The sequence below is a fragment of the Apteryx rowi genome, unplaced genomic scaffold (assembly GCF_003343035.1).
Source record: "Apteryx rowi isolate R43461 unplaced genomic scaffold, aptRow1 scaffold_124, whole genome shotgun sequence".
NCBI lineage: Eukaryota > Metazoa > Chordata > Aves > Apterygiformes > Apterygidae > Apteryx > Apteryx rowi.
Window position 1 is genome coordinate 1460659 of NW_020447464.1, and position 14396 is coordinate 1475054.

A 14396-nucleotide genomic window follows, 5' to 3' on the forward strand; every position below is an offset into this window, starting at 1 on the left:
ACAAGAGAAAAAAACATATAGTATTATTCAGACTCCAAACCATTTCACAAATACTGAAACAATTCCAGGTAACTCACTCCATGTACATGTATAAAATTTAAAATGCACATAAACTATATGTTCTTAAAAATGAAGATTTGTTAATGGAGAAAAGGAAAATATGGCTTCTCTGTGCAGGATAATCAAAGGCAAGGTACGTAAGCAAGTCAAAGACAACCACAGAGGCAGGTCAATAAAATGAGATGTGCAGAAAATCTAGCCTACATTGCTTAATCTCCACTGTGATATTCATCTCTGTTAATAAAGAGCAGAAATATAACTCATGAGTGGTGTAAATATAAGTGGATTATCCCCATTTCTCTGCATAAGATGAATGTCACTAAAAGGTTCCAGTTTTGTTGGGATATTCTGCAGTGAAGAATCAAACAGAACCATATAATGAATATACTGAATGACACTTATGGAACATAATATGTAGTCTGAACATTTGGTAAGAGAATCATCTGCCTATGAGAGAAGGAACTGAATGGCTGAATGTATCCCTAGTGTACAGGGGAAAATTGTTAATGAAATGAATAGAAAATGCACTTAGAGATTCCAGAGTTGATTTGACCTGAAGATCATTATGAACCCTTGGACAAGTTTTGTCATTGACTGTAGTGGTAATAAGACTCCAACAGGACTGATCTGTAGTTTGTGTCCCCCATACCTTTCTATAAAACACACAAAAAAGAGTACCAAATTTATCATCAGTGAATCATTCCACAGACCCGCAAAAGTTCATCTCTTTTTATGGCCAATTCATTGTCTGTAAACTCTGTACACAGTGGTCTCTTAGACTGAGGGTTCCTTATTGTATCTCTGCTATACATATATCTGTTAAGAAGGCTGTCCTGCTTATTCCTCTGACAAGGTTTTTAAAGGCTGACATTAGTATCTTTGTAAAGTGGTTCTCAATTTCTTCCCCTTGGCGTTGCTCCTAGAGCTCTTCCAGAACTTCTTTCTTTTCCCTCCAATTTTATACACAACATCTACATCCTACAGAATAAGATGAATTAATAAATAGATCTGCTTAGGAATTTTTATCTGAACATTTCACTGAAAACTTGAAATTAGTTGGGTCTGAAGATCTTCATTCAAAATATCCTGGGTTCAACAAAATTTTTCATTCAATTCAATTCAGTCCAAATTAAAAAAAAAAAAATGTTTCCCAAACAACAGCAAAATCTGCTACACAGCCAATTCTATCAAAATCTGTTTTAACTACAGGACCAGTATGAGTGTAGATGCTAAAAATACTTTTCTCATTACCTTCTACCAATGAGATCCTATACAGACCAGCTTTGCTACACAACATACTTCTAGTTTTATATCACTCTCCTTAAACATTTTAGCTAAGACTGCTTGCTTTTCTGTTGTTTGTTAATTTCCCCCTTAAATTATATCCCCCTAATCAAATTCCTCAAAATAAATTTGGGGTTCAGTGGTACATGGTTTTAGCCTAAAAAATGATTGATCCAAATAATTTCTTTTGGAACAAGCACCTTTTTTTGCTCTTATAAATTGCTGACAACGGAGCACCCGTCCTTATGGATTTCATCCAAAGCCTTTAAACAACATGTAGTTTGGTCTCTAATCTACCCGCTCAGGCTCTCTTACTATATTCATCATGTTAGTCTCCTACATCAGAGATAATGGAGATAGGCCAAGGAGAAAATGCTGGTCAATCAACTTTAGCTAATGGAGTTATACTGGAATGAAAAAGACCAATAATACAATTCAGTAATGTAATGTTAAACCAAGCCTCACTAGCAAAGTTTCCTTGGTAAGCTGAGAAAAGCTGAATTCTAAACATCTCATGGCAAGAGTACATACTATCTTGTGTTAGAGATGCACATTCTTCTCTCCCACCTATACTATGCATACTTTATTCAACTCCAGAGCTTCCTGTATTGAGTGATGCTAAGTTTAAGTCCTAAACTGCTATCTGGAATCATCTCCCGTAAAAAGATGTAAATCTGACAGCATTTCAATGCCAATTTCTTTAACAGATCACTATTTTTTCTCTGTCTGGAAGACTTTTAGTAGCAGTTAATTTTTTAATTGTCAGCAGTTACACAGAGTCAACTTTGATCATCTGTTTTAAAAAGTTTATTGGAAATAGGAATATTTATTTTTCTGCAGAACTGAAGTAACCCAGAAGAGATGAAAAACATTCCTGGATTTATTTGCTGGTGTAAATCTGTATCTTTGAATAGATAGAAAGATAGGGAGAGGCTAAAGGCTGATTCCTCAGCTGCATAAAGTTCTTACTTGCATTGCTGAACGAAATAGGCAAAGGCAGTTTTAGGACTAGCTTTGAGTTAGTCAAGAACTGGAGTCAGTACCAAATACAAGTTAGAGCAGCCATACAACTATTCTGAGTTGCACCAGCTTGTGTTGGTCTTAAGGAGCAATTATTCCAGCAGGCCTAGCCTGAGGCAATAAAGGCTTTACCCTACTCAAGGATTCTTCTAGAAAAGGGAATTCATGGCTCTTATTTGAGACATCCTTCCAACTGCCTTGTACAAGCTGGAAAACAACAAAGTAGCTGAGGACTGCAGCCTAAGAATATATAAGGTCATAGATGTACACAAAAATCCCATTGGATTTAGGGACAAATACAGACCTCCTTAGCCAACCTGAATGCACAAGTCCATGTACATACATATATAAGGGAAAGAAATACTTCCTTGCTGGCTGAAGGACTACTACACAAGCAACTCTTCCTTCTAGCAAGCACCATCCTTCTATTCTGTGCTTGTATTAGGACTAGAAGAAGGTGGCTGGGAAGGCAATCTCAGGGCTCCAAGACGCTTTGGTGGAACAAATAAAAAAAACTTGAGGATGTTATTTACAGACCATACAGATAAAAAGATTAAATAAGGGTACAATAGGGAGCTAGATTTACCCCCTAAAAATGTTATTTCAACAGCACTGCATAGAATGCCATGCGAGGTACATCTGACTCAGTCTTTAGCTCCTGCTGACTTCACATCTGTCTCCATTTTCTTCTCTTCAGACAAGTCTGTAATGGCCTTCAGCTCAGCTTCAGAGAACTTAGGGGTCAAAGCCACATTGTCATAATCAAATTCTTCATCAAGTGAGAATGGCTGAACATCATCCCCTAGTAGCTGCAATGAGGAAAAACAGATACATAAATAATATTGTTGCAAGTAATGATAAGGAAGCTCAAAGTATAAACTTTTAATTAATATTTAATTAAACTATTTTTTCAGACTCCAGCACTCTCAGCTGATTATGTTGTTTTTAAGTAAAAGAATAAATTCAATTATTCAATTTGACCTAATTTAAGCCATTTAATGTGCCCCATTTGTACTGTACTGTATCTGAATGAATATCATTAGCTAATTTTGCTCGAGGCAAGGAATCTAAAAACCTCCTTTGCACACATCTATTACATTTCTAGCACTTGTAGCAGCAGCGTTGCAGGGATATGGACAAGTTATGTATGACTATGTTAAATTTCAAAGACAGATTCCATATCCTTAAAATTTGGACTAGTATTACATAAAACTTCAGTGTACTTGCATCTGATACTAATATAACATGTTTCCCAAAGCACAGTTTCAGCAAAGGAAATGCATAAAATGAGCAGAATTACACCTAATCAATTTTCAGGCTCTAATAATTTCTTTTAACTATCTCGTGAATGTAGGATTGGCTAGTTTAGATTTCTTGGATGATGAACAGAAAGTCTTGCTGCATTTGCCAATATTTGCTTAGTTGACATAGTGTAGCATTTCTATATTGCTTCTCATTGAAATATCTTAGAAGAAACTCTCTGCTTATAAAATAATTTAAAAGAATAACTATGACAAGCTGTACACTGATAAGAAACTGCAGGGGGCCACGGCACAAAAGCTTCATGGTAAGTAGCTACAGCAAATGAATTCCAGAACTACAGAGGAGAGGCATACTCACTGCCCAAGCAGTACAGGAATGCTCCCTGTGCTTTGAGGAGGTTAGTAGAAAATGTCTAGAAATTTCAGCCATGATAGACAGCAGATCTCAAGGGCTCTGTGTTTCAAAGACAGTCCCAAATCAGCAAAACATTTAAACACACGCTTGTTTTCAAATGTCTGATGAATCCTTATTCAAACCAGTGACTATGTGTCTGAAGTTAAGCATGCACTTATTTGTTTTGTTGAATGAGAGGAAAAACACTCAGCATCTTACAGTCACTACTCAATTTAGAAACACAGTATCACACACAATTTCTGGTAACATTTTGGAAGAAGCTTCATGGATACAGTTAATGCCATCTAGTAAGTGATAGAGGTGGTAACTAGATTCCTCTCCCGTGGCCGGGCACCTGACCGTTAAGACGCGGCAGTGAATATTCTGCAAGTGTCTACACCCTTGTTAAAATCTAATGTCACTACAAGTAAATTATAATATAGCCTGAGTGACCAGGCAATATTTGATTTTGCTGAATTTTTAAGTGTCTGTATTGTTCAGTGCTTTAGGGAATGGGCTTACATTGGCTTCAGTAGGTGCTGTAGCATATAAATAATCCTAGGTGCAGACCTGTAGACCATATGCATATATAAATAAGCAGTCAACATTTGTGGAAAGAACTGGTCTAGCAGAAGATATTAATTCTGCATGCAAACATTGTCTTGCTTATATCCACAGACTATCACAGGTAAACCATAGTTAACTTTTATAAATAGCACATTCAAGAAAAGCTTACATGGGGCAAAACATGCACACAAGCTCTTTTCCCATCAAGGCTACGGTCAGTTCCTTCACCCGCTCACCACAATCATGTCCAGTTTCATCTTTGCCATGGACATAGCTTACTAAAACTCCATGTCAGTAAGGGTACCAGCAATTGGGTTTCATTACTACCTGTCTTTCCTTTGCCGAAGGCCAGAACATCCTTCTAAAATATGATGCAATATGCAAATATTTTTCAGTTACTTTGGTTGTAACAGTGTTTGTTACCACATCTGTAGGTAATTTAAATTACTGTAATTTAAATTACAGTAAACCTTCATTGGGATTCTACAAAATCAAATCTATCCTTCCTGCACCAGCATAGCAATGGAAAGTAAACACTTATTCATTGTGCCTTTGTCTTGACCTTCATGTCATTCCAGTAATAATTCATGCAGATGTAGAGAAATACTGGAAAAGCTTTTGTTAAAAAAAAATTGTTACCCATTCATTGCACATTCAAAAAACTTTATTCACATTGCATATTTATCAGTGTGCTCTCAAAGCACTGAAGGTTCTTTTTTTCTTCTCCCAAGAAGCCATTCATCTCAACCTTCCACGCAGACAAGTGATCTAAAATTTTTAGACTGCAAACTGCAATTTTGATCTACTTCAAAAGGAAGACATTTTGCAATAAAACACTGAATCCTCTGAGCTGATCAAGTTATTACCTTGTTATTTTTGCCTAAGGAGCTGAGAGAAATATGTGAATTCCAGGTGTCTCATTTAACATCTAATTGAAATCCTTTTGGAAGCTCTCTGGGAACAGAATTTTGCTCTATTAGAAAACTGCCAGTTTGCTTAAGATTGCCCATGTGATTTACTCAAACAGAGACACATCTGAAGAAAGAATCATTTTCATTTACAGCCCCTGCATGTCCAAATTAAAGAAGAAAAGAATGTAATATTCATAGTAATAACTGAAGTATTTTGCTAGAGGCTGTTTTACAAAGTAATCTTGTAAATAAAATACCTTAAAGTTGAGACTTTCAAAAGTCTATTAATAATTGTCAACTTGGTTCTTTTTATTAATGATGTGTGGAGTTACAGTTAACTGAACAGCTTGATTCTGTCCTTCTAAAACCTGTATTTCCGTGTAATTATGGACACTCTATGATTCACTTATTCAAATTATGCAAAGGATGCACACATACTCACTGGTGAGTTCATTGTCTACTCAAGAGAAAAATGACTAGGTCAATAACAATGAGCAAAAAAAGGGAAAAAAAAGGCATGTATGCCATTATCTTATGTAAGTGTAATATGCACTGGGGTCCTTGGGACAAAAGAAAGTTTGACTTGAGCATGGGGCACTAGACTGTGAGTCAATAAGTCTTGGCCCATTTTCTACTTCTGCTTCATCACCCTGGACAAGTCACTCAGTCTCTGTGTCTCTATTGTTCTCCCAAAAGGTATAACCCCTCCATTTTCTTTCACTACACCAACCCTGTCTTCAGGTTATAAGTTCTTCCTTGTTCTTGTATTTATGCATAGCAGTTAGCAGAAACAAACCTTAGTTGAAGCCTATCATTAAAATCTTAAACCAAAGGAAGTCAATGGAATCTGCATTTTAAGTTTCACTGGTGCCATTCCACAGATAAAGCTAAAATGACAGGCACTGTAAATACTTTTTGGAATGCTCAAACTAAAGATAAATGATGGAGAATGGAAGGGCAGAATTTATCTTTCCCAATCGCAGCCATACAGAAGTTAGGCCTCTAGGTTAAGGTAATCAATTAGCCAAAAAAGAACCAGCCTGAGAGTCAGCCTGTGAATGGAGGTACATTACCTCTTAGTACAAATGCCTACAGCAAGTGGGATGAATCACTTTCTGGAGGTGCTTATGTCTTCCCCTTGATGACAGGACCAAAGGAGACTAAACTTAAGGCTAAATTTAGGTGAAATGAACCCCACTTTGAACACATGTGAATAGTGAGTGGATGGAAAATATATATTCAGCTTCACCCATGTGTATGCAGGGGGAAAATAGCAACAAATAAAGCAGCTAGGAAGCAGATATTAACATATATGGTTAATTTTAAAAAACTCTATCTTTTATGAAATAAATTATTAAGCAGAAATAGATGAAGGCATAAATATCTGGGTAGGAGAGGTAAATGTTCTGTGATAATGTACTTCAACCACGGAGTGAATGCAATTTCAGTTTGCAGTGGTCTGTGGGAGGTCATGTATGCTGCACTGTATATATCAAAATCCAGGAATGTATCTATGGCGAAAACCAAGGAAGAGAGATGAAGCAAAGCTGCTGGCCAAAACAAACAGTTTACTGTGTCATTCACTAAGCCTCTTCCCAACAACATTTGACAGAGGAATCATTTTCAGGGAGAGGAGTTTTTCTTTAACAATTAGGCAAATATACATTGGATCTTAATAGAGCTTATTTTTGTATATTAAACTTTCACTAGCAATACATTAAGAAATATGCACATTCCCCTGAAGTTTCTCACAAATATGTCCATAGCACAGGCTCTCCTACATCTACATTGCGCTATTAAGCTTGTTTATTTTTCACAGGGTATGGAAAACCAAACTACAGACTAGGCAGCCACATTCTATTGCCTTTCCCTCATGGGTTTGTTTTGATGGATAGAGAACTGTGTCATTTCAAAGCAGGGATGTCTCTAGGGAATATCTTTTCCCCTTTCTAAACAAGTCCTGCCATAAGCAACACAAGTCTTAATTTTCAAAGCAATGACAATTTGAAACATTGAGGGATTTTAAAATGGACCTGTTTAGCCTTGACAGTTCTGAAAATTGGGCCACAGTTATAAYGTCTAAATGAAGGCACACGTATGTGCATAATTTAGGGGAAAGAGTGCCTTCAACTTAAGTATTGAGCAGCCTGACACCAACCAAATAGTTGTGGTAATCATACATCTTTATTCTTGAAAAATGCAAAAAACCCTTTGCCAGTGTAAGAATACTCAGTTTCTCTTGCCTAACCCAAGTTTTTCTCAAATGGAAATATATTTTGCATGCAGTGGGATCTTCATCTATTTCTCACAAATTATAGCTTAGAGTCATATGCAATCCTTTATGAACACAGCAGGCTCCTACAATCCTCTTTCCTTTGCAGTGCTATACAGGAGTCACCAGATGAGCAAACTATAATACCTCATTCTGGAYCTTTTTGTGTACCAATGGATATTTCTAAAGGTAAAAACCTTGAATTACATCAATGCTTAGAGAAAAGAGTGAGTATTTTTATTCACAGAATGGTGGGTATTACAGCTTGAAAGGTCATTTTAAAACATTTACTTTTTCCCAAAGCAGGCTTGTTCTTTATGGTAAATTTTTAAGAGTTTATTGCAAAGAACCAAACACAACTGAGCTCAGGAAAGGAGGCACCATATGCACTGCAAAAACATCAATTCTTCATTGGTCACACATCATTTATAAACTTGATTTAAGCCCCATGGGACATCAATAAACATATGAAACTATCAAAACTGCCCAGTTTTAGCCAGAAGCTAGCTGCAGATTCTATTATAATGATCAGGCAGGGGAAAAGAGTGGTGACAAATTCTTTTCAATAGAAACATCCCTGAAAGTTAATGCTCACACCAGCTGTTTGGACAGGAAGCTTAATGACTTAAAATAAGCCTGTGAGCAATCCATACCTTCTTTTCCAGTTTGAATATGACTGAAATTCTGAGGGAACATGGCAATTTTAAATTAAAACTTTTATTGATTGTTTCTGATTAAAAGACTGAGACCCATAATGCAAACCTCACAACAGACCTACACAATGCTGATCCTCAGCAGCACCTTGCTACCACTCATTTCTGTGAGGACAAACCCCAATTCTGATCACAATATATTCTAAAATCTTTTTTCTTTTAAATGTCACATTAGATGTATCATTCACTAACTGGTTGTTGCAGAAGATGATTCCTACACTCAGCCCAACGAGAATGGCAGTATATTGTAAAATCATGAAATCCCTGGAAATTAAATGGGCCATCATTCTATGTAAGTCATAATTTGTTAAAAGGTCAGGAACTGCAAAAGTTTACTTCAGTATTCTGTGAATTATATCAATTAAATATAAAGAAGTCCACACACAGTTTAAAGTCGGAAATAAGAAAAAAATGTAGGCTTATATAATAGCAGTGTGCAACATAAAACAGTAACCTTTCTGTCAGAGTACTTATCTATCTTTTAATGTATTTAAGAATTCATAATTAATTTAAAAATTCACTGTTAACTCACAGCACACATTTCATCTATATCCCCCTGTTCTTATGTGGAAATAAGGTTAAAAAAAAACCCAATAGTGTTTAAATAAATCTGACCTCATACCTCTTGTGTTTTGCTGTCCGATGGCTGTATAACTGACAAAGTCCTGACCTTCCATTGAATAGGCTGATCAAAAGAAAGTGTACAGCAAATCACTGTCTGTTCCACCTCTCCTGGAAGAACTAATGACCCTGCTGAATACAAAATACACAACTTTATCTTTCCATTCAATGTATAAATTAGCAAAATCATGTCTAAAAGTCTGCAATGCTCAGACAGAGACAGAAGCTTGTTAGTCAAAGGGTGCTGTACTCTTATTGTTGTTCAATATATAATACAGGTAGTTCTCTTTAAAACAAATGCAGTCCTGAGCTAAAATCTAGATCATAAGATATACTATACTAAAGAAAAAACAAACTTGATCAAAAATAGATGGCTAACTCCTCTTTCTTGAGGATGCTGAATTAAAACCCTGGATCTAGAAACTCCTAAACTCAGAGAAAATGTGGGATTAGATTAATCTCTTTCATAACATGGAAGAAAAGTCCTGAGCAGACACATCTGCAGTAGGAGTTATAAAATGCCCAACTGAGCCCTCATCTTGCCATTGATTAGCAAGACAGTCTATTTCAATTCTCTTTTGCTAGAGTTTCAACATCTGTACATTGGGCATAAAGAATCTTTAGAAAGCTTTTCCCACATTCCCCTGACATGTTAAGTAAAAATACCTGATAGAAGTAATAATATCCCCCACCTCGCTATACAGTGCCAGATGTCTCTGTTTTTTAAGGATATTTCATGGATGTTTGTTCCTCTCTCAGCTTTCCAGAAAGAGGCACTTGAGAGGACTTCCTTATATCTGGGATATGGGGACATGTATGCCTTTCCACGTTGGCAGGATTTGGTCCACAATTCACAAATGCATAGACTTTCTGAATCACTTTTCCTTTGCATACTTCTTAAGCAAAATGTTCACACTGGGAACAGTGGTTTGCTTTCTGTGGCAGTGCCAAAGGACATGCCTTAGGTTTAGAAATATCTTTTAACATGAATCAATCTCAGCTCTACCATAGCACAAATGTGGCCGTCTTCTCTCAGTAATGTTTTTATGAAGAAATTTAAAGAGACCATATGTCTCACAATTTAGTTGAAGGATTATGTAAATCTACCTACTATTTTTTCTGGATGATGTGCAAGTTTCTTTACAGCTTTATACTAGATTTTAGTAGCTTGATTCCTTCTTGAAATCTCAGAATAAACTTTCAAAGTGTTGCCTAAATGTCAACAAATGGAAATAACAAGAGTGGACATAGATCCAATGTGAAAAGGAAGAAGAAGTGGCCATGTGTCTCTACCTGCACACCTTCACAACAGTAGTTGAGTTACAGACCTGTCATCCTCCTGTAAATCCGAATTTGAAAAAAATGATTTCCTAGCTAGGCCTTCCTGAAAAATCCATTACCAAATTTTTCATTTAATTTTTCTTCTGGTTTTTGTATATAATTTCAAAGCCAGTAGGGCTAACCACTTTTGATTTCTGAAGTGGAATAATCTTTAATAAAGAGCTGAAGTTCATGCCCTTGGGATCTCATCTTATTCCCGAATTTTCATCTTTTGGCTCATGATTCATGTGTAAGTGGTTTCCAGCTTTCAGCCCTATTCTCTTGGTTACTTATATCTATCTCTAGCCATTTATGCACTTACAGTACTTGTTCTCAGCATAGTATCTGAGCTCATTCTGTTTCAGTTATTTGAGAAGGCTTTCTGAAAAACAGAGTCCAGTCCATAGGTATATGTTATGTCTTCACATGCTCTGCAACTGCTGTTTTCATTCTTTCATGACTGGAGTCAAAACTATTTGTGTAGGACACAGGGAAGATGTGAATGCTCATCCAAAGGCAGTGAGATCTTCTGCTATTGTTTCAAGCCTGCATCCTAAACATATACTCTCACTGAAGGAAGGAAGGCCTGGACATCAAGAAGTTTGTATCACTTCCTGATATGAATGCTCATTATTTCTGTAGTAGGAGCTAATTCCCTTCTCCCCACCCCAACAGACCAATCTGTGGAGAGAAGATGAGGAGGAAGCACTGTTATGTAACAGCCTTGGCAATGACTCAAAAAGAAAACTCTTAAAATTAGGACAACAGAAGGAAATTTATTTTTGCTTTTAGCAAGAAGTGCTTGTCATACTCAGACTGTCAGTTCTAATTTTTTAAGGCTTGTTAGTAATGCAAACAATGTTTCAAATTTCCTTCAATCACCCCATAAGAATGCAGTAATCAACCTTTGCTTGCCAGTAGACATGCGAGAAATGAGCTTTGTCTCTCTATTCTGGCTGTGTGACAGCATATGAAAGTCTAATTGGTAAATGCTGCTTTCCCTGATAATGTTTAATCAAGAAACTCTCTCAGAGAGAAAAATTAGGGAGTTTTGACAGTCCTCTTTCTCAGTGGGAGCTCCCAAAGGAACTGTAGGCTATTGTAAGTTCTAGCCAGTACCTCACAGCTGGTTCAGGCTGATGCTACAGCACTAGTGGATGATGATCCTAATTAAGCTGCTAATTATGTTCTCTGTGGAGGTGATTAATTAGCAACAGGAATGCCTTAGATACTGCCAGTGGCACCATATATAGAGATAACTGAGGAGGCAGTGATATCAAAATACTGAGAGGAGGTTTTGGAATACCTCTTTCCTACTGCTATGGAGAATCAGCTCCCTGGCTGATGTGGCTGTGACATCCTGGGATCTTACTCAAGTCCAGCACAGCATAGCAGGGCAGGTTTGGAAACTGAGCAATTCTCTTACCTTTAGTCTTCTTCTTCCCCCCCCCCCCCCCCCATGGATCTACAGAAAGTGATTACTGCATCTGTGAACACTGCTGGGTTGGTTTCTTTGCTCATTTTGTACCATTGACGTATTAATTAAAATTGGGGGGGGGGGGGGGGAGATGCTGTTGGTACAAATCCGATTTGAATTTACAAGAGTGAAGAAGTTTAAAGTCTTGTCTGTCTTTACTGTACCCAACCAATGCATAGCTATAGATAGATCAGCTCAGGTTTTACCACTTTCAGATGCTACATTTGACAAAAATAGTGTTGATGGAAGCTGAGGAGAGAGGGAGTGCTAAAGGAAAAAGCTTAAAAGCTAAGTTTTGCTGTCTCCTTTGATTCTCAGGCTTCTGGCTGTTAGCCCCAAGGAGCTGCCTTGTGTGAGATCATCTCTAAGCAGTGTTAAATGGGTTGCAGAGACGGGGGGGGGAAAGGAAGGAGATTCACAGGCAGAGGAGGAGGTCCATATTTGAAAAAATCCACAGAATTTAATTCTGAATCCTGTTCCCCAAGCTTATCTTCCTGAATGTAAATATGGGTCCAAAATACAAATGAGAAAACACAGATTATGTAAACAACAGATATGGACATAATTTGTCTAAAGAACTGTTTGCTTTTTTAAATAAACAAATAGTAGTGCTTGGCCTCAGCTTCAAAGTAACTGAGTCACCCAGGTTCTCTACAACTTCTGTGAGATTACAGATAATGGGGACTTTGAAAAAACAAGTTTGCAGTACTTTAGGCTTCCAAGCCAGATTAGGACAAAACTGTGATATCCTTGCCTATGTATCCTCACCCATACAACACTCAATCAGTCCTGTTGTTACTTGCTTCTGTATTTAACAAATACCACACTCAAGGGCTCTAGACATGCATTTTATATATTTTGTGCTTTATGCAAATATTCTATTATTACCCACCCATTCTTTGAGCCTGCAGAAGGTGATTTGTCAGCAGTCCTGAAAAGGAAATCTATTGCCAAAATATGGGTGCTAAGCATTCTCCCAGGAGAAAGCCTGATGATTTGTATTATTGCCTTAAGCTACTTACAGCTGGAGATTAAATTTAATGAGAAAGAGAAATTAAAACAGCCCACCATCCACACACTGTCTCTACACTATGGGTTAAAGCTATGGCTTAAGGAAGCAACTTTACTTACTTTGCCAGTCAGAGTTTATTGTGCCAAAGTCCCACAATGCAAAGCACTGCCTTGGTTTCAGGCTTTCAGCCCGGTGCTGTCTACAGAAAACAGCTACAGTATATTTGCACACTGGCTAAATCTATGAGCTGTTTTCTTCATAAGAAGCAGCTGTTCACACCTTAAAAGACATTGGACATAGGACAAAAAAAAAAGAGAAGGGGGAAAAAAAAGAAAAACCCACTACAGTGATTCTCCTAGGGCCTCCCCCAAAAGCATTGGTTTAGATAGGATGTTTTAACGCCTATTTTCTGTCATGCTTTTTACACTGCCAACTTTGAGCAACCTCCCCTTAAGTGTGAAATTTATTGTATTGAAGTACAGTTGCTAACTGGTCTGCCCTTAAAGCTAAGAAGTACAGAAATACTGAGGTGTTGCCAAGATAAAAGAGAGAAAAGCAGAGATAAAATCTTGTTGCAATTATACTAGCTAGGTGTGGTATTCTTTACTTGATGCCCTAGCTTGATTTGCCAATATGAACACTAAGACTACTGTTTGTTTTGAATATAGGTGGCAGCATATAAAAAGGCCAGCAGCAGAATGCCTTACAAATTTGTGTAACTCTTTGCCTTACTTATAAACTTCTTGGAGTCCTGCAGAATGAATCCTTTATTAAGGCGGTTGTTAGGGATATTATTTTATATTACTTCATTATTACAAACTATAATAGAGATACCATTTTCTATTTTAATTTGCATTTTGTTACAATGCCTTCTACAGGGGTGAGGATTTTACCTCTGTAATCATGAAGCCTATCAAGTGAATTTTATCATTTAAGACAAATATCAGACTGTGAGGCCTATTTTCTGCATGCTAACTTAGGAGTCAAGGGGAAATTTTTCATCTTGACTCAATAACTATCTCCAGTGAAGCCCTGGGCAAGACCCAGGCTGTGGATTTTCCAGGTATAAATTTGGATGCTGTTTACTTTCCTTACAGAGCTTACAGGAATAATTAGCTCCTGGCTGTGCAGTGTTTCAAGGTTATAAAATACAATATAAATGCTTAATGTTGTTATTATGGGCACTGTAGATTGCTTAGGGGTGGATATGGCTTCCTTCTGCACTGAGGCAGTTTGTGTAGAGAATGCTCTCTCATGGGAAGAGCTGAGGAGAGCAGATATTGAAAGCCAAATCAAGTGTCACATAAAAAGCTAGTAGTTAGCACAGTGATAATCTACTGTAGTGATGGTATAATGTTATGATTATTATTTTTATAATCACCAGTGAAAGCAGTAACTGAAAGATTTTCCAAATATGCTGGCATAAAGTGATATTCAGACAGTACAAGCAGGTGATCATTCTTGTAATTCTCAACTTGTTTAA

The 14396-nt window shown here is 37.1% G+C and overlaps 1 protein-coding gene across 5 annotated transcripts in view; it reads right to left on the reverse strand.

Moving 5' to 3' along the window:
• Positions 1-2143: 2143 nt before the first annotated feature.
• The window catches only part of CUNH11orf74 (chromosome unknown C11orf74 homolog), a 42553-nt gene continuing 30300 nt past the window's right edge, over positions 2144-14396 (reverse strand). For all 5 annotated transcript variants that reach the window (XM_026055609.1, XM_026055608.1, XM_026055604.1 and 2 more), the window contains 2 exons: positions 9106-9236; positions 2144-3173 (listed from right to left, as the gene is read on the reverse strand). In XM_026055609.1, the coding sequence (XP_025911394.1) occupies positions 3009-3173; positions 9106-9236 (296 nt within the window). In that variant the 3' untranslated portion in view covers positions 2144-3008. The remainder of the gene's footprint in view (positions 3174-9105; positions 9237-14396) is intronic.